Raw genomic sequence first — 21,353 nt, 5'->3', positions numbered from 1 at the left:
GTATATGTGTGTATGATAAATGTGTGTTTGTGGTATCTCTGTATGTGAGTGAATGGCCAGTGTATATATGGGGGTCTGTGTGTGTGTGTGTGTGTGTGTGTGTAGTGAATGTGTGTGGGAGGTGTCTTTGAATGTATGTTTCCACACTGGAGTATGGGAGAACCTGACACAAAGACCAAAACAGCAGCACAAGAGATTCACCTGAGGCTTGCGCAGCCTTCTGATCACCAGGGCCAGAAGGGACAGTGACATTGGACTTAATTCTCGTAGATATTAACACCCCCTTAATATTCTAGGATACTTTGGGAAGAGACACTAGATTCAGGGCCTCAGCTCATAGAGGTTTGGCTGGTTTGAAGCAAGACTGTGGAGGGATTGGGGCTACAGAAAGGAGCTGTCCCTTAGGGAAGAAACTCATAGAAGCGGAGCAGAGAGGTGAGAGTCCCAAGTGCCTGGGATTCAGGAAGAGCTGTGCTCCCTTCCAGAAGCTGGAGGGGGAGTCAGGAGGCTGAGGAGGGAGCTCAGTGAACAGATGAAGGGCCCACAGTGAGGTCAGGAAATGACATCACAGATGCAAGATATTCAGCTTCACAGACTCAGACCGAGGCTGTGGGCCTGATGACTGGTGCTGAGTGCTGGCCTCATCCTTAGGCCTTGGCCTCATGAGGTTCGACTGGGTAGACTACAGTGCAGGAGGGATGTGTCAGTAGGTCAGAGATCCAAGGGTTGACAATCTTTCAGGAACAGAAGGAAAGATTGCCAATAATGTCCCAAAGCCACTGGCACACTGAGGAGAATGAACAGCTTCTGTTCCCTGGTCATGGGTGACTCACAGCATAACTGTGGCATCTGGGAAATATCTGACAAATATCGAATCTGTCTGGACATCAAGGACTGAAGCCCAAGTTGGCTGGAGTTCCAAGCACACAGGAGATACCCACAAAGAAAAGGAAACTGGGATGAGATCCCAAGAAGCCCACTGCAAATTTGCAGTCTTTCAGCCACAGTTTCCTGGAAGGGCCAGGAGTATCCTGAAGCACTGGACCACCCATTAGAAAGGCCATGGGGCCACTCTGCAGTGCTGAAATACTTACTTGTCCTGAAATACCCATTTGTAAAAGCTCAGTGATTATTTCTCCCCAGGGAACCAAAAATAACTATAAAGTAATATGCTTGTTGAGACAATTCACAGAAGAAACATTTGGTAAGTGTTCAGCTTCTCAACAATAAAAGAAATACAAAATAAAGCAACAGTGAAAAATCGTTTTTACCTGTCAAATGAACAAAAATAAACACAATGACAACTATTCCAGCAAGAATGCAATGAAACAGGCAGGATGACAAGAAGGCAAAACACTCAGGAAAACAGCCATGGTTTTTAAAATGCCCTGGCTCTTGTACTCAAATACATTTTTGAGAAATAAGAAAATCAAGAAAAGAATTTTCTCCAATGATGTTTATCACAATATTATTAGTAGTATTGAAAAATGAAACGCGAACTAAGCATGAAAAGAGGGAGATGATTAAGGAACAGTATTTCCATACAAATAGTATTTCCATTCATCCATCCATTCAAACATGTATTAACCACTTGCCATTTTGACATACCTCTCTGTTCCATAACAGAGCTAGAAAGACTGCAGGATACTGTCCCTGCCTTCAAGGAATTCCCAGTCTACCACAGATTAGAGGCATACATGCACAAATAAGAGTGAAAAAAACAAAGAGATCTGCACAAAGAAGGAGCAGTCTATTCCACTCCACCTGAGAAGGAGTCGACTGGGGGCAGCCAAAAAAGGAAAGTCTGTTCAAGGGGGAGGCTGTCCTTCAATATGTTCATGGAATATCAGGCTTATTTTGGTGGTGTGAGCCACAAAGAGGTTAGGAACAGCATCAATGGTAGAGGCCACTGGCACCAAGACCCTGGAACCCGAGATACGCTGGTGTGTTCCACAGCCAGCAAGGAAGTAGGCAGCATAGCCAGAGAGGAGAGGGGAGGTAACCAGACAGGAAATAAGTCAGGGTTGGGGCAAGAGTTGGAAGAATCCAACAGGTCATCCTAAGGAGGTTAGGTACAAACAGACAGCAGAGTGTCATTGACAGTTTTCAGCATGGAAGAACATGATTGGATGGGTCCTTTGGAATGATCACTTTGAAAATGACTTCGGACAGTGGCAGGGGATATAAATCTCAGCAGGAAGCTCATCTGAGAGCATTTGGTGGCATGTGGGGCAGGAAGAGAAGGTCCAGGTCCAGACTCCCAGTTCCTGCTGGGTGAATGGGTGGTCCCCTTTGAACCCAAGGCAAAGGTCATGGCAGAACTCCTGGAGTTACACAGGAGGAAGAGATCAGCTGGAGATGCAGAGCTTGAGGACAGATGGAGATGACCAGCTCTTTGCTGCATGCAATCACTGAAAATGGTGTCCACGGAGAGTTTCTCAAATGAAGTTTTTAAAAGGCAAGGAGAATTGTCAAAATGAATCCTTTTAGTGTAAATGTGCATTAGATTTCTGAAAACTCTTAAGGTGGTAGAATTTGCAGTTTGAGAAAACAGTTTATTATGAGCAAAATAGGCCTAGAAGGACTAATTTCACAAGTAAGCTCATGAAGTCTTTATAAATATTTTATGGTCACTGAAATCAAGCAATAAAAGCAATATTGATGGTGTTTCACACACGGTATCTCAGCAACACCAGGTAAATCAGATATAATTAATTTGCATTTATCATCTCTAGCTCCCTGGAAATAACCTGGGACCAACAGCCTGCAGTTCCAATTAAATGTTTATATCTTCATTTGGCTCTGCTGCAAATAATATGCTACCTTTATTTTCTGTGTTTGCATCTTCATCTCTAAGCTTGGCAATTTTGTTTCCCATTATTAACCTAACTCCTGGGCCAGTCCCTAGAACTTGTGACACAGCTCTTACATGCATTAGCACTGAGTCAAATCCTCATACTCAAGAGACACTGTCCTACTTCACACTCCAGACATCAAGCTAGAAATGTTACATGCACTGTGCTGGAGTACAGCACAAGCCTATGAGACAATCAGTATGTTTGAATGAGGGCATTAAAGCTCAGAGAGGGGAGGTGAGCTGGCCAAAGTCACCCAGCCATTTTCCTAGCCGGTGTTTTTCTAACTTTTATGTGTATTCAAATCACCTGGGATCTTTTTAAATACAAATTCTGATTAGTAGGCCTGGAGTGGGACCTGTGATTCTGCATCCATCGTGAACTTCCAAGGTAATGTGCATACTGAAGGGCCCAAAGACTACAATCTGAATTTGTAGAGTGTGAATCACTGTATTTTATTGTTCTCTTTTATAGCAGAAGAAGAAATAATGCTTAGAGATCAACAGACACTGTGATAAAGCAAGCACTCAAAAGCAAGTCTCTCTGGCCCTAAAGTTTACACTCAGGCAAGTTATGAAATATCACTTTGCAGGAGGTGAAGTAGATGGGCACTGGACCCCAAGAGCCACAGGTTCAAGTCTCAGCCCCACCAACAAACACCCGTCACAGTTCTTACTACTCCAGCCCCAGTTTGCCTCTTCCAATAATGTTGGTTCCTGCTTCACAGGGCTGTTTGACAATTACAGTGTGAAAAAAGTGTATTTGGAGCATAAATTAGATCTTGCATGTAAGGATTATCATACTGTCAGGAAAAAGTAGGAACAACGGTAATAAACAACTCCATAGAATTTCCTACATGCTCAATAATTGTTAACTGATCTTACATGATGTGTGGCCACATTTTAATCAATTGGCTTTTTCTTAACTTTATCAGTAATATATGCTCATGCTGGAAGTTTAACAAATAGTGAAAAATATAAAGAAAATAATCATGCTTGCATACATAACTCACAAAGGTAATAACAAGTGATATTGTGGTGGTGTTCATTTCTATATTCTATTTTCTTGTTTTGTAACATGGAATTATTAACCACCTGAGTATGGCTATGCTTTTTAATAAATGGGCACATGTAGCCATTCAAATTTAAATATAAATCACTAAAACTGAAATTAAAGATTTAATCCTTCATTTGTTTTTACCACCTTTCAAATGCTCAATAGGTACATATACTGATGACTCCCATACTGAAGGCTACAGATATTTCTATCATCAAAGAAACTTCCATTGGATGGTACTAGATATAGTCCCATATCTTGCTGTCACCCACTTAGCTCTATAGCATATACAGTCTCACAAATCATCCTTCTCCAAAAAAAATACTTTAACTGTCTGAACTATAGAGATGTGCTATGATTTTTTTTTAACTAGTCTTCTATTCTGGGAAATTTAGGTTGCTTCCAAATGTTCACTGCTATAAATAATGTTCCAGTGAACACCCATGAACATCAACTTTTGCATTTTTCTGTATTTATTACTGTAAAATAAATATCTGTCTACAAGTAAAATTATGGGGCCAAAAGGACATGGGTTTTTTTTTAAAGACTTTGGATATATACTTCCAATTGTACTCTAGGAAAGTTGTATCAATTTACCCTCCCAGTGTTATTTATTTTAGTGTTTGCCAATCTGAGAAAAAAATATACTTCATTCTTATTGTATTTCTGTCCTTACTGAGGAGATTGAAGTCTTTATAGAAGCTTCCAGTCAATTGTATCAGTTCATACAAATTATTTACAAAACAACAAACTTGTCAAAGTGTCCATTGAGAATATAGCATCTACTCACCAGCTGAAAGATGGAGAGTCTGCCCAGAGCCCATCTGCGCATTAAACCCATGCTGGGCAGAACAGAGGCCCAGTAAATATTTACATGTCTTGGCTGAATCAGTGACAAATGTGTGCTTTTTCCCAGTGACACTGCTGGTGATGGTGAACTTTTTCCTCTAAAAGAAACAAACACACACTTTAGTATGCTGAACATCCCTGCCTGTTCACTGAAATACAAGTGTCCGGTGAATAATAGCACACTCTGTCCCTCAGCTCAGCATCAGCATACTAGGTATCCAGAGGTATATGGCAAATATTGACCCAACTTATTTTTCTTAGACCAAAGAAAATCCTTTTTGCCAGGCATGGTGGCGCACACCTGTAATCCCAGCAGCTCAGGAGGCTGAGACAGGAGTATCATGAGTTCAAAGTCAGCCTCAGCAAAAGCAAGGTGCTGAGCAATTCAGAGAGACCCTGTCTTTAAATAAAATACAAAATACGGCTGGGATATGGCTCAATAATCGAGTACCCCTGAGTTCAATCCCTGGTACCAAAGAAAAGAAAATCCTATTTTTATTTTTCCTTCATTCATAAAACATTTATCAGGCAATTTCAATGTGCCAAGGGATGTGCTGGATAGAAAGAATATGAAATGGGTCTGGTCCGTACTTGGCCCCCATATTTATGTGTGCAATATGAAAATACCATTAAATCTGATTCCTGTTCTTTTTATTGTACCAACTCCAAGAAGTTGCAGATAAAATCTTAGCTAGTCAGGCATTGGCAAGACAAAAACACTTGTATGTGTTCTAATATTTCTTGCTATTATGTGCCAGGTTCTAATCTAAGTGTTTCATAAATCTTAACTTCTTGTCTTCACAGCTACAGAATGAACTTTATCTCTATCCTAAAAATGAGGAAAGAGAGAAAGAGTCCTCAAGATGCAACAGGAATTGAGGTCGTACCACCAAGAAATCCTTCCCTACATTATATCTTCTAGACCCACATGCAAAACAATAATATTCGTAGAGCTCACTGGACTAAATTGGTGAGTATTACTACCTGGGGTTATTAACATGGAGCTTTATAAATAAAGTCATAACTTTTTGCAATATATAATTTTGAACAAGAACAAAGAAATACAGATGATATTAAATATGAATTGATATATAACTTCCAAATAAATATCTATCCTAAATATTATGTATGTTTCAATTAAGAACCTTGAGCTTTCTCTATAAAGATAATTTTATAAAAACAGGTTTATGTTTTAAAGAACCCCCTAAAACTCCTGATCTTCCTGATGGCTGATCTCCTCTAAGTCCCCACAGACACCATTTGTAAGAATTCTATCCATACAAGTCAGATATTAATGAGAAGCAGATAACTGTTTATTGCCTTTCCTCTGAGAAACTCCTTTTCATCATTGACCTAATTTCAGATAATTTAATCATTCTCTAAATATTCTTTACTTTCATTGATAAATGTAGCTCTGAGCCTCCTTATTACAATGTTAGTGGATTCTGAATCTGTTGATATAAAAGTTCTTTAAATAATGCATTTTCTCAAGTATTCATTCATATTGCTCTACTGGTCTTCAAAATTCTTCCTTAGTACTCAATCAGTCATTTTATGCCCACTTTCAAAGTTGAACATTTTCTCATAATCCATGCATTTTGTCAGTACACATTGATATGCTTTCCCACAGTCCCAACATTTTATTTCAACTTCATTCATTCAGATATTAAAATTTTTTAGATAACCAAGTCACTCTTTTTAATCTAATAACTACTGTTTAATAAATCTGAAAAAGGGGAATAATTCATAAACACACACACACATACACACACACACTCACACACACTTCTTTCAGTTTATAAACTCAATGAAATCCTCCTTTTGGGTGACAATGCTCTAAGGTATTAAACGGAAAGTGGAATATCCATCCTATTTCTTGGCATAAAGCTGAAAACAGCCTTGACTGAAATGGGTTAGGACTTTATGTGTATTTATCGCCACTCTGATAACATCATTTAATGGGAAATTCACATCTGCAGGCAAACTTTGTCAGGAGCAAGATGCTCTGTGAACAAGATGATGTAAAATTTCAATATCAGAATTTTCAGCACAAACATAAAACCTTTCTTAAGCCCCTGTGGTTACAGTACAAATATTCCAGGTGCTTCTGTAATATCATGTTGTTTCAAAGCATTAGTTTACTATTTCAAATAGTTCATCCACAGCAGTTGTTGCTGTTTGCTTGCTGGCTTGAGTATTTGTTTGTTTTGATACATCTTTGCAAAACAACAACTTTCTTCCAGGCAGAGATTTGTCATGAATCTCATGAAGCTTTGCAAAGCTCTTTGCATCCATGTGAATGGATTCTAAATCTATTGATTCAGGGCCCTTACTTGGGCAGGTCCTTTCCTGCGAGGGGTCCTGGCAATGTGCTCACAGGGTCTGGTGAGATGTGGAAAGTAAGATGTTTTTACTGCAATCCATCAAGCCACCAGCTCTACTTTTCTCTTTGACTTTTCCTAAGCTATAGCTTGGATTTTAAATGCCCATGAAATAAGAAGACAGTGGATTAGAGGAAGGATACAATTCCTAGCAGTTCCTCAGCACCAGACTTACAAAGCAGGACGATTGCTCCCCAGGCAGGTGGGTAATAAGTTGAACTCACTGAAATTGAATACTGGACTGCAAAAAGAAACTATACAGATACAGAAAATCAGAATCCTCAAACAGAATATAATACGTAGTGTTAGAGATGTGCCAGTGTGGCTGGCCGTGGCAGGAACTGCAACAGCAGCCGCTGAGGGGAGAGGGGACAGCAGGTAGAAAGACAAGACAGTGTGGTGAATAATAACAAAAAAAAATAAATTAAATTTTAAAGATTTTGGCTTGGGAGAACCTGTGGATTTGTGAGAGACATTGATCTTAATGAACAAAGAGTCGGTGGGGAAAGTAGTTCATTAAAACAAACCCCAAATTGCTTGAGCCTCAAGGGCAGACAGCTCAGTGGTAACTGACATTGCTGGCTCAGAAAATGACCAGAGTTGCAGCCTGGAAACTATCTATTAACACTGCACAGCAGTGAGGAGAGACAAATCAGGATGTATAAAGGAAGTACCCAGCAGTCACATATTATGATCTGCAGTGTGTGCCTGAACCAGAGCTACTGAAATAGACACAAAGAAAATCTTTGTTGCTAGGACCCCATGAGAACTACTGGAAAGACACTGATCGTGACCACGCAGGAGCATCTGAAGTCTTGGGCAAATACCTGGTAATTCACATTCATAGTGGTAAAGATGAATCATGTGAAGATGTAGTCCCCATATCCTAAAAATGGATTTTACCAGAGGCCCCAGAGATCCCGATGTCCTGAAAGCTCCCCAGTAACAGAGGGCATGGATCAAATCTCAAATACCTACCAACAGAGTTCCAAAATTCACCCAAGACTAAATCCCAACTACTGGAACTTCCAATTTGAACTCTGTGTTACCTCCACCACCACCACCCCACACACAGGATTACACAATTCATAAGCCCTCCCCAGTCTATCCCACCCTATACTAGGAGACTAAAACCTGAGAGCTACACCACCTGGCCAGCAAGTATGAGGAACACAAAGACATTGAACTTAACAATCCCCAGCCTTTGACCCAAGGATTGCAGAGCCAAAAATAAATAGAAAAAATGGAAATCCATCCCTGCCAACAGTCTAATCACTATAGCAGAAACAAGCCCTCTATTTCTCATTAAGATTTTTTTTCTCTTTTTCTCTTTTTCCTTATTTATTTTTTTAAAGAGAGAGAGAGAGAATTTTAATTTTAATTTTTTTAGTTGTTGTTTTTTTCGGCGAGACACAACATCTTTGTTTGTATGTGGCGCTGAGGATCAAACTTGGGCCACACGCATGCCAGGAGAGCGCGCTACCACTTGAGCTACATCCCCAGCCCTTTCCTTATTTATTTATTCTCTGTATTCCCATTTATTTTAATCTTCTTTAAGTTTTAATTTTTAAAAAAATTTTTCAAGCATCATTTCTTGTATTATTGTTTAATTTTTTCCATTATGCATAATTTTGTGTGTATGTGTACGTAAATGTGTGTGTGTGTGTGTGTGTGTTCTCACTGCATGAATAGGTTTGGAGAATATATACTATATATGTGTGTGTGTGTATGTGTGTGTGTCGTGTGTGTGTATATATATTCATATAATTTCACCTTCACATTAGTAGCTTTCTTCTGCATTTATTACTCAGCCTTGATTTGACTTAGGTGGGGTGTGACTTATAAGAAGATTCAGGTTGTTTTGATCTTACATTTTCTGGTTTGTTCATATCTTGGTTCTTGTCCCTCCTATCTCTCCTTCTTCACTCTCTTCCCTCAGTAACAACCAAATTTTCCTGTTACCTTTTCCTCTTTTTCTTTTTTCATGACTTTCAGTTATTTTTTATTCCTTATTTTTTATAGCTGATATCTGCTACCTATATCCTGACCCTCTGATCACTTTTTAAAATATTTCAAAATGTTTTTGCCTTCCAACACTATTTTCTCTTACCTAGGAAACTGTAATAACATTAAATAATACAATTATAAAATTTATGTAATTCCTACGCCACTCATGTTGTTGCGATCATTAATACAGTGGACAACATAGAATACACCTGCTGTCAAATGCCTTATCTAATTCACAGTTTTTTATTATTGATATTGATATTAAATGGTGGCCCCACTAATCCTACACCAGTGACAATTATTATTGCATATGTCAAGGTGGACATTGATCACTTATCTTAAGGCTGTACATCTGTTGCTGACATTGGTGCTATTCTCAGTCACCCTTCCATCTAAGAAAATCTGGAAAGTGTTCGGGACAAATCAAGACCACAAAGTAGAGATGCTGAGAAACATTCACAATTCAGTCAAGCAACAATGAACTTCACCCCACACATAATCTAGTCCCAACTGAGCCTTAATATTACTCCAACTCAGAGAATTGAGGAGACAAAAAATCCAAAACAACAACCATGACACAGGAAAGAACAACCAGAGGACCTCAAGTCCCATCTACTCAAATATCAAAATGTCTCTCTAAAAGTCTCAGAACAAAAAAGTTAACTACATACAAAAGGCCATATGTGTAAAAGAGAAAGAAGAATGCATCTCAATTGATACTCAAGTCCAAGACCTCTGAGAACATGAAGAAACAAGCAAACAAATCTCCCTCCAAAATTCACAATCTCCCAACAAAGAATCCCACAGATGTGGAAGTTGATGAAATCTCAGAGAAACATTATAAAAAAATGATTATCAAAATGTTCAGTGAACTAAAAGAAGATCTAAGGAATGAATTAAAAGAGTAAATACAGGAAATGAAAGAACATTTCAATAAAGAAATAGAAGTATTAAAAAGAAATCAATCAGAACTCCTGAAAATAAAAGTCACAATTAATCAAATTAAAAATTTATTTGAGGGGCTGGGGTTATTGTGGCTCAGCAGTAGCACACTTGCCTGGTATGTGTGAGGCACTGGGTTCAATTCTCAGCACCACAGAAAAATAAATAAATAAAATAAAGATCTATCAACAACTAAAATATATATATTTTAAAAATTCATTTGAAACAATCACCACAAATGAAATTGCATAGAAAATAAAACTTTAGTCCTTGAAGACAGAATTTCAGGTTTTAGAGATAGGGTACAGGAACTTGAGTACACAGTATGCAATAAAGGGGAAAAATGATAGGACATGATCAGAAGATACATGTACCCTGGGGCAACATCAAGAGATCAAACCTGAGATTCACTGGGATAGAAGAGAGCATGGAGATATAGGCTAAAGGCATTAAGAATATTTTCAATCAGATGGTAACATGAAAGTTTCCTCATATCAGAAATGACATACTGGAAGCCTACAGGACCCCTTCCTCTTCATAAAAAGAAGTTCTCCAAGATGCACCATAATCAAAATACCTAACATAGAAAATAAGGAAAGATTATTTAAAAGCTGCAATAAAGAAACATCAGGGCATATTTCAAGGCAAACCAATAAGACTCACTTGTGAATTCTCGATTCAGATCCTAAAATCAAGGAAGAACTGTGTTGGAGGAGGCCCAAAATGGCTACAGTAAGGTTTCCTCACTGTGGCTTCCAGCAAGCTCTGGTATGTTTTTAACATGTAGCCAAGGTCATAAATCAGTTATGTTATGGTTGTTGTGTAGTCAAGGATACAAACACTCTGACTGAGCATGTGTACTTCAGGTCATAAACATTAGCTTGTGAGCACGGAGCCACTGTGTAACCTGTTGGCAGTGTGCCTTCTTTGTCTGGCATACATATAAAAAAGGGCCTATGGAAATGGCTATGGGAGTTAAATGGGGTTTTCTAAGGGCTACTGATGCCTTTAAATAAAAGATGACTAATATTTCAACCATGCCTCACATTTTCTTTCAACTGCCAGAGTTCTGAATCTTGTTTCCTAGGATCGGGCCTCACCCTTCACCCAACTATCTGGAATGAGATATTCTAAGCTCTAAAAGAAAACAATTTCCAGCCAAGATTACTATATCCAGCAAAGTTCTCTTTCACATTTGAGGGGGAAATAAAAATTTCCCATGACAAAGATAAACTAAAAGAATTCATGACCACCAAATCATCACTGCAAGAAATACTCAAAGGTAAACTGCACACAGGGTAACCCAAAACAAATCCCAAAGCTCCTAAATAGAGCAAGATCAATGGAAGAGTACTGCTAAATGGGAATCAAGATGATATTAAATATAGTAAAAAAAAATCAAAATATCAGAAAACTACAAACACATATCCATATTAACACTGACTGTAAATGGTCTCAATTCCCCAATTAAAAAATCAGATTAGCACAATGGATCAAAAACAAGTCTAATGCTGTTTGCAAGAGATGTATCTCATAGGGAAAGACATTCACAGACTGAAGATAAAAGGATTAAAAAAAAACACTCCATGCAAATAGAGTCCAAAAACAAACAGTATTAGCCGTTCTCACATCTGACAAAGCAGACTTCAAGCAAAAATTAATCAGAAGACAGAAAAAGGCCAATACATACTGATAAAGAAACTAATCCAACAGGAAGATGTAATAGTAAATATATATGCTCCAAAAGTCAGCACACCCAATTACATTAAAAAAGAAATATTCCTTGATATTAGATCTCAAGTAGACACCAACGTATAATACTGGGTGACATCAACACATCCTTATAAATAATAGACAAGACATCACAAACATAAATTCAGTAAAGATATTTCCAACCCAAATAATACTATAAATCTAGTGGAACTAACAGACATCTACAGAATATTTCACCCCTGAACAGCTGAATTTACCTTCCTCTCATCAGTTCCTGGAAACTTTTCCACAATAAACTATATTCTAGATCACAATGTAAGTTTTAGCCAATACAAAAAAAAAATCAATATAATCTTGTGCAGCCTATCAGATCCTAATGGAATAAAACTAAAAACCAACAGCAAGAAAAATCATAGAAACTTCATGCACACATGGAGGTTAAATAATATTCTTCTAAGTGAAGAATGGATCAAAGGAGAAATGAGAGAAGAAATCAAAAAATTCTTAGAAACAAATAGGAACAGAAATATAACATATCAAAATGTCTAGAACGTATAAGAGCATTTCTGAGGCAAATTTAAGCATTTAAGCATTCAGTACTTACATTTAAGAAAACAGAGAGATTTCAAATAAGTAGGCTTATTCTCCACCTCAAGATCCTAGAAAAGGGAGAAAAAATTAATTCCCATATCTGTAGATGACAGGAAATAATTGAGATTGGAGCCAAATTTAATAAAATTGAGAATTAAAAACATAGACAGTATCAATGCAACAAAGGGTGAGTTCTTCAAAAAAGATAAATAAGATTGATAAACCCATTAGCCAAACTAACCAAAAGAAAGAGAGAGATGACCCAAGTAAACAAAATTAGAGATGAAAAAAGGAGATATCAGACTTCTGAAATCCAGAGGATCATTAGAAACTATTTTGGAAATGTATACTCCAATAAACTGGAAAATTTAGAAGACATTGACAAATTCCTGCCCAAAGTGAACAAGGAAGATAAAGAAAACCTAAACAGACCAATATAAAGTAATGAAACAGCAATTAAAAGCTTTCACACACACACACACACAAAAAAAAACCAGGACAAGATGGATTCTCAGCTAAGTTCTACCAGAACTTTAAAGAAGAACAAACACTAGTCTTCCTCAAATTATTTCATAAGATAATTAAAAGGGATGGAACATTCCCAAATACATTCTATGAAGCTAGTATAACCTTGATAACAAAACCAGACAAAACACATCAAGGAAAGAAAACTACAATATCCTTGATAAACAAAGATGCAAAGATCCTTAATAAAATATTAGCAAAGTACATTGAAAAACGCATCAAGAGATAATACACCATGATCAAGTGGGTTTCATTCCATTAATGCAGGATTCATAGAACATATACCAATCAATAAATGTAATTCACCACTTAAGTAAAATTAAGTACAAGAATCACATGATCATCTCAATAGATGAAGAAAATGCCTTTGATAAAATCCAGCACACGTTTATGTTTAAAAGGCTGGAGAAGTTAGGGATAGAAGGAACCTACCTCAACATTATAAAGGATATTTATGACAAACTCAAAGCCAACATTATACTGAATGGAGAAAAACTGAAATCATTTCCTCTAAAATCAAGAACAAGACAAGGATGTTTACTTTCACCACTTCTATTCAATACAGTCCTCAAAACACTAAGTAGAGCAATCAGGCAAAGGAAATAAAGGGATACAAATGGGAAAACAAGAAATCAAACTGTTTGCTAATGACATGATTCTATATCTAGAAAACTCAAGAAACTCCACCAGAACAATTCTAGAGCTGATAAATTAATTCAGCAAAGTAGCAGGATAAAAGATCAGCATTCATAAATAAATAGCTTTCCTATACTCCAACAGTGATTCTGATGAAGAAGAAATCTGGAAAATCATCTCATTCACAATAAGGTCAAAAAATAAATTGAAATTAATTTAATCAAGGAGGTGAAAGATCTCTACAATGAAAATCACAGAACACTGAAGAAATTAATTAAAGAATACCTTGGAAGATGGAAAGACTTGCAGTGTTCTTGGATAGACAGAATTAATACTGTCAAAATGACTAAAAGCAATGTACAGATTCAATGAAATGCTTATCAAAGTACCAATGACTTTCGTCAAATACCAATGACTTTCTTCACAGAATTAGGGAAAAAAACCTTTAATTTATTTTGGAAAGATAAGACACCTAGAATATTCAAAGGAATACTGAGCAAGAAGAATGATGCAGGAGGCATCATAATACCTGATCTGAAATTATACTACAGAGCTATAGTAACAAAAACCGCATGGTATTGGCATAAAAATAGACTTGAAAACCAATGAAACAGAACAGAACACCCAGGGACAAACCCATATATTTATAGCCATCTGATACTTCATAAAGGGGTCAAAAATATATGTATAGACATATCAAAAGACAGTCTTTTTAACAAACGGGCCTGGGAAAACTGAATAGTCATATGTAGAAAAATGAAACTAGATCCCAATTTCTTACCCTGCACAAAAGATAAATTAGAAAGGATAAAAAACATATAACTTAGACAAGAAAACTTGCAATTGTTAAAAGAAAACCTAGGGTCAACACTCCATCATATTGTACAGTAGACTTGTACAGGCACGAACTTCCTCAAAAAGACCCTTAAAGCTCAAGATACAAAATTAAGAATCAATAAATGGGATGCCATCAAATTAAAAAGCTTCTGAACACACCAAAGAAAATTAGTAAGAGTGTGAAAAAAGATGGGCTGGGGTCGTGGCTCAGAGGTAGCGTGCTTGCCTGGCATGTGTGGGGTGCTGGGTTTGATCCTCAGCCCACCTAAAAATAAAATAAAGATATTGTGTCCACCTATTACTCAAAAATAAATATTTTTTTTAAAAAGGGTGTGAAGAAAGAACCTACAGAATGGGAGAAAATCATTGTCATCTGCCTCTCCAACAGGGAATTAATATCTAGAATATACAAAGAACTCAAAAAAATTAATAAAAAAATAAAAATAGCCCAATCAGTAAATGTACAAAAGAACCAAACACATTTCTCAGAAGAAGAAACACAAATGGTCAACAAATACATGAAAAACTGTTCAACATCTCTAGCAATCAAGGAATTGCATATCAAATCTACACTAAGATTTCATTTTACTCCAGTCAGAATGGCAATTATCAAGAATACAAACAGTAATAAATGCTGGTGAGGAACTGGGGAAAAGGGTAGACTTGTACATTGTGGGTGGGACTGCAGACTAGTACAACCACTCTGAAAAGCAGTATGAAGATTATTCAAAACACTTGGAATAGAACCACCATATGATCCTGCTATCCCACCCCTTGGTATTTATCTTAAAGAACTAAAATCAGCATACTGTGGCATTATAGTCACCTCAATGTTTATAGCAGCACAATTCACAATGCTAAATTATGGAATCAACCTAGATATCTGTCAATAGATGAATGGATTAAGAAATTGTGGTGCTGGGCGTGGTGGCACACGCCTATAATCCCAGCAGCTCAGGAGGCTGAGACAGGAGGATCTAAATTCAAAGCCAGCCTCAGCAAAAGTGATGTGCTAAGCAACTCAATGAGACCCTGTCTCTAAATAAGATACAAAATAGGGCTGGGAATGTGGCTCAGTCATTGAGTGCCCCTGAGTATAATACCTGGTACCTGCCCCTGCCCCCCCCCACCTAAAAAAGAAAGAAATGAAGTTGTGGTGTGTGTGTGTGTGTGTGTGTGTGTGTGTATACACATACACACAAAAAATGTAGTTTTCCTCAGCTATAAAAAAGAATTAAATTATGGCATTTTCTGGTAAATGTATGGATAGACAACATTGTGCTTAAATGAAATAAGCCAGGCTCATAAATTCAAGGGCTAAATATTTTTCTCTTATATGTGGAAGCTAGAGCAAAATAAAGGAAAGAAGAGGAGAGGACTGACTATCATAAAAATATGAGGAAGATCAGTAGAGAAGAAGGAGATTGAGAGCAAGAGAGGAGAGAAAGGAAAAGGGAGGAAATACAGAATGAATTTTTAAAAAATCACAGATAAGTGCACCATAGGGAATTTCACCTTTGTATATAAATAGAAAGAACCAATTAAAAATAAATAAATAGATGAGTGAAAAGAAGACTAGTAGAGTAGAGGAATCGAAGGGGGAAGAAAGGGGAGAATGTGAACTGAAATCAAATCCCATGCATCTATGATTTTGTCAGGATGAACCCAACTACTATGTGTAACTATAATGTGCTGATAAATTATTTTTTAAAAAAAATTAACTTTACTACTTTAAAAATTGTCCACCAAAGCCCCAATTAGAAAGTGGTGGAAACTTTAGAAGGTAGGGACTTGAGGGAAGTCTTTAGGTCATTGGTGATATATCCTCAGAAAGGACGTGAGACCCAAGTCTCTTCTTATCTCTTTGATCCAAGACCAGGATATGAGTCCTTTTGCTCTGTGGTGTCCTCCTGACATTATATGCTATCTCACCACAGGCCCAAAGCAATTGATCATCGATTGGAAACTCCAAAACTGTGAACCAAAACAAACCTTTTCTATTTTTTAAACCATTTCTATTTTTAAGTTCACTATCTCATGTATATTGTCATAGTGTTGGAAAACTGATTTATGTAATCTCTACTTCATATACTCACACCAGATAGTGTGTGTGCTAGGTGGTGTGGGAACAGATTCCTCTAAGGAGAAGTGAAAGCAAGGCTCCAGTTAGTCTAGATTTAGTGGGATTTATTTATGTGGCTTGTCCTCTCTTTTATAATAGTAACTCTATCTATTTGCTTTAAAGAAAATGATAATACAAAAATGTCATCATATGGAAAAATAATCAAAGAGTATGCCACTAAAAATTTTGGGAAAAAAAAAAAAGTCCTATAGACTTTGTCAGGGAGTTAATCAACAAAATTATTTTCTGACATTTTTATATTTGCAGTATTTGTTTGGCTTTTTAAATTTGTAAGCTATTGTGATTTCTTTTCTAATTCTGAATAAATATTCCATTTCATATGGGAGTTTGTATTTGCCACTTTGTATTTTTTTCCTTAAAGAAGGTCCTATATAGCTCAAATCTGTGTTCCATGCATTTCTCTTTGAAGATTTTAACTAGCTGTGATAAGCAAGAACAGGTTCCTTGTTTTAGAAGGAATGCTTATTTGAATAATCAGACCATACATAAATGTCAATTCACCTATGAATCATATACTTTGAAAATGATGTCCTTCTCTATTTTTTTTGGCTACTTCCATGCAGGCTGGAAAAATGAAATCTGTAATTATCTGAGGCATCTTGCTTCTACTATTAATAAAAAAATATTTAAACTAGCTTCCTGAGCTAATTCTCTTATTATTCACAGAGTTCCCTATTTTGTGCTTGCGTAAGCATAATAAGTTCAAGTCATTTTCTGTGGAAGATGCTTGTTTGGTGGCAAGCAGCTGGTGATATTACTTCATGTGATGACTTTTCCATAAAAATAAGTCATTCATGCCAAGGAAGAAGATGATTATCAGGGACTGGAAATCCTAATTAAGTCATGTTTTTTTAAGCTACTGAGTTTATCTTGTGAACCTGATGACTTCCTGGCTTTAATCAAGAAATTATTCCAGGTTGTGGGGAAAATAAATATCTGTAAGAATTAAACCAATTTATATATGAAGTACTTCCTTAAAGGCAACATTGAATTTTATGGTTATAAAATTACATTTATCAAATATACTATTTAGAGTATCTGAATTTTTATGAATATTTTAAAACAAATAATATTGGAATTTTTTTAACATGCAGTGAAGAAAGTAAGAAACAATGCAGTATAATTAAACTAATTTAGTGTTAAAATTCTTCAAGTATCTTTTAATTGAATTAAAGTAATTCAAATAATTAAAATTCTGAAAAATTCATGGAATAACTATTATTTATATTTGAGTGAGAACATCTGGGAAAATTTTAGCTTCCTTAGAATACACAGGACCACTTTAACAAACTCAAAAATTATGCTCAATTATTATCTCCTTTTAGATACAAGTTTTTCCCCCTAAAAACAAATGATAATTTATTGTGAAATTCCATTAGTTATATTTTGACACTATATTAACTTCAAAAGACAAGATGGGAGGCACAAAGAAACATCCAGAAAATGGATAAAGGCAATTTTGTTCTACTTAGGAAATTCTAACATCAGATAATAATAAAAATAGTAATCTAGTGAGTAGAGAAATTATTAAATCATAAGAGAAAATTAAATAGAAAGAAAAACCATAATTTTTATGGGCCATAAGATCAAGAACTTGTCTTAATGAATCACCATTCAAATAATATGGATACTGATCTGGATGGCCCATGGGACAGGAAAGGATAGTCAACTACCAGGGTACCAGAGACAAATTGATTGTAACTAAATTCAGGAAGTAGAAATACTCATGCAATGGTGTTCAAATACAATTTCAAATGTTGTATGTTTAATAGGGACTTTCTGGGCTTTTAAATTTTTTCAGTAGGGATCAAAAATTTGCAATACTCTGTGTCCCATAGTACACCTGTGGTCCATGGGAGACAGACTAGGTGCTTTGGCACATTGTGTGCAAAGGGAAAATTAAAACAGAAGAAAGTTGGTTGCGGTGGTGCACACCTGTAATCCCAGCTGCTCTGGAGGCTGAGGCAAAAGGATCACAGGTTCAAAGCCAGTTTATTGAGGCTGTAAGCAACCTACTGAAACCCTGTCCCAAGATGAAAAATATAAAGAGCCAGGGCTATGGCTTAGTGGTTATTTACCCTTGGGTTCAATCCCTAGTACAAAAAAAAAAAAAAAAAACAGAAGGAAGAAGGAAGATGTTTCATAACTTGGCAGACTCCACTCAACTCCTCCTTCTCCCACTTCCAAACTTGCTCTCAACCTTGACAGTTTCCCCAATTTAAGGAAACTTTATCCAGAAGGAAAGTAAAGCCCTTTAGGCTGAGGTCTGAAGATTCTTCATCAGGACTTGTGAGGGGACTAGCAAGGATGATAGGAAGAACTGGCCTTCTGGAGACCTTCCAAAATACCCTAGCAGACTTTTCCCAAATACCCACCATGTATCAGTATGCGGGTTAACTAAGGCTGGGCTGTGAGCCTATTTGGTCAAGAGAAATTCACGAGATCTGTGGCTCCTTTAAAGGGGCAGCAGATCAAAGGAAAATGAAGCACAGGTCATTTAGTAACTAAGCCACACTCACATAAGTTGAGATCTTCCCAGTTTCTCTCCACCAAAACCGCAAAGCTGCAATTCTGCTGTTGTTTTTCACTTCGTATACTATGACACCTTTAGCACAGATGCCCAAAGCCAGCTCCTCTTCTGGCCTTTTTTTCTCTGGGAAAATCTGGTGAACTAACACTCCATATTCTGGGAGCTGCTGAATGATCTAGAGCAAGAAAAAGTTCTATTTAGGAGAGACAGACATGCTGGTTTAAAATAATGAGCCCAAACCATTCCATGAAAAATACATTAATAGATATTGTCACTCAATAAGTTTGGAAACACCCAGCTAAACAGATTTTCTTATTATGGAATGTACCCACACCTCTGATATAATGATGATGATGATGGGGTGTATGTGTGTGTGTATGTATTGTTTTTATCTCATGGAATCTCAATTGTAGAAGTCCTAAAGCAACCCTTGAAACACAGTTACATGACACAATAGCATAATAATATTCTGAACAAGTATTTTTAGAATTGAGACTCTCCTGGAACATCTCAAGGTAAGAAATTCCTTTTTTCCAATTGTGTAAATCATCATCACCTGCAGTGTTGTCTGCTCAAACCTCTTTGTGTTACAGATGGAAAAACACAGGCTCAGACACAGAAAGCAACTTCTGAATCATTAGCATTAGTGTCAAACCAAGATAAGCCATAACCACCTTGCAGAGAAAACATCCCATCACTTTAGTATTTCTTACCATGCAGCATTGCCTTTATAGGATCTCCATAGTCCCAGATCTCTCAGTTTACCAGGAGACTGAATTTTGTCAGGGATCAAGAGTCAATTAGAGTTGGAGACTGCATCTGGCAAACTAAATTCTTAAGAGAATTTGAGATATAAACTCACATGTATGTTTTTAAGTCTGAATGGTAGTCATGTCCTTTTCATCTTTATCTTCACCAGGAAGAGGACTCCAATCCTCATCAAGATGATGCACATGGACCCACAGCAAGGGTCCTTATAACCAGGCACTTATAACCCTCTCAGAAGGGTTTCATTGGTGGTATCTGGTACCTCGTCTCCACCCCCAGTAGAATGCCATGTCCTACCTTTCTCGCCCCCTGGCAGTCACAAAAGCAGGCACAAATTACAGCTTTTGTCTGTCTCTCTCAGGTTCATTGCTGATCTCTCTCCTTGTGTTGATAAAGGATCTCTACAGATGGTTGATAATGCCTGTGGATCCCATGACTCTCCACATGGTTTCAATTAAATTTCTGGATGCTGAACCTCTTCTTTTAACTTTGGAGAGACATGTCATTTTCATTATCATTCAAAACAGTATTTATTGAGCACAGATGTTGAAATAACCAGTGGCCAGATTGGGCATGCGATTGGTTAAGGTATGACAGAGTAGGGCCACCCCAAAACAATTAAGTGAATTCTTTTAAAGAATTTAGCATGATATTTCTTTAAAAACAATTTTAAAGCATTAGTTTTTGTGAGAATACAAATGCCTTGTTTACATTTTTTTTAATTACTTGGTGTTAGCTTTATTTTATTTTTTAATTATACTGAGAGTGTTATAATACTTGAGTGCTGGGGTCCCCAAATTCTTAAGTGATAGTGTTATGCTAAGCATTTCCCATGCTTTATTTTATTATTTATTCAATCTTTACAGAAATGCTAAGATATAGGTATAGCTACCTCTTTTAAAAGGAGAGGATGGAGGCACAAAAGGGATAAGTAATCAGGTCAACTAAACATTTTGTCCCTACAGGTCAAATTCTTCAGTTAAATGATTTTTTAATAAAATTCAACTTTTCCCTGAAAATGCCACTTCATCGTCTATTCTTATACTATAAGGAAGTCATGGAGAAAGTAGACCTACTGTTACAGGAATTTCATTCCATACTATGGTTGATATCTACAGTCATGGTTACAAAGCATACAAGCATTGCTTTACAGTGCATTTGATACAGCTTGATGGTCCAGATCATTACTTGCTTTGATGATTCCTATTTTAATCACATAATCAAGTATCATCATAACCGTGCTCAGGAAAAGTAAATAAGAGTTTTGGTATATACAAAACCCATTGATCAGCTACTGGTTACTTGGAAGTTATTGGTGACCCTTCTGCCCAAACTTTGCTGCCTATTTGCCATGAATAATTCAGCCTGGCTCTACCATTTACTTGGATTCATGTGCTGCAGATAATCACATTCATCAGCCTTTCCTTGGTTTCCAACAAGATCAAATTTCAGTTCCATTTCATGTCACCTCTTGGCATATATGCTCAAAACATCAAGTTCTATTGAAACAAATGTAAAGA

General features: G+C 36.7%; 1 protein-coding gene across 2 annotated transcripts in view; it reads right to left on the bottom strand.

Annotated features, from left to right (window-relative positions):
* Frmpd2 (FERM and PDZ domain containing 2) overlaps nucleotides 1-21,353 on the bottom strand; it is a 96,129-nt gene that overhangs the window by 36,568 nt on the left and 38,208 nt on the right. For both annotated transcript variants that reach the window (XM_027947929.3, XM_071610762.1), the window contains 2 exons: nucleotides 19,055-19,240; nucleotides 4,702-4,858 (listed from right to left, as the gene is read on the bottom strand). In XM_027947929.3, the coding sequence (XP_027803730.2) occupies nucleotides 4,702-4,858; nucleotides 19,055-19,240 (343 nt within the window). The remainder of the gene's footprint in view (nucleotides 1-4,701; nucleotides 4,859-19,054; nucleotides 19,241-21,353) is intronic.

The sequence above is a fragment of the Marmota flaviventris genome, chromosome 4, assembly GCF_047511675.1.
Source record: "Marmota flaviventris isolate mMarFla1 chromosome 4, mMarFla1.hap1, whole genome shotgun sequence".
NCBI classification, from domain to species: domain Eukaryota; kingdom Metazoa; phylum Chordata; class Mammalia; order Rodentia; family Sciuridae; genus Marmota; species Marmota flaviventris.
This window is presented reverse-complemented; position numbering and strand designations above follow the sequence as displayed.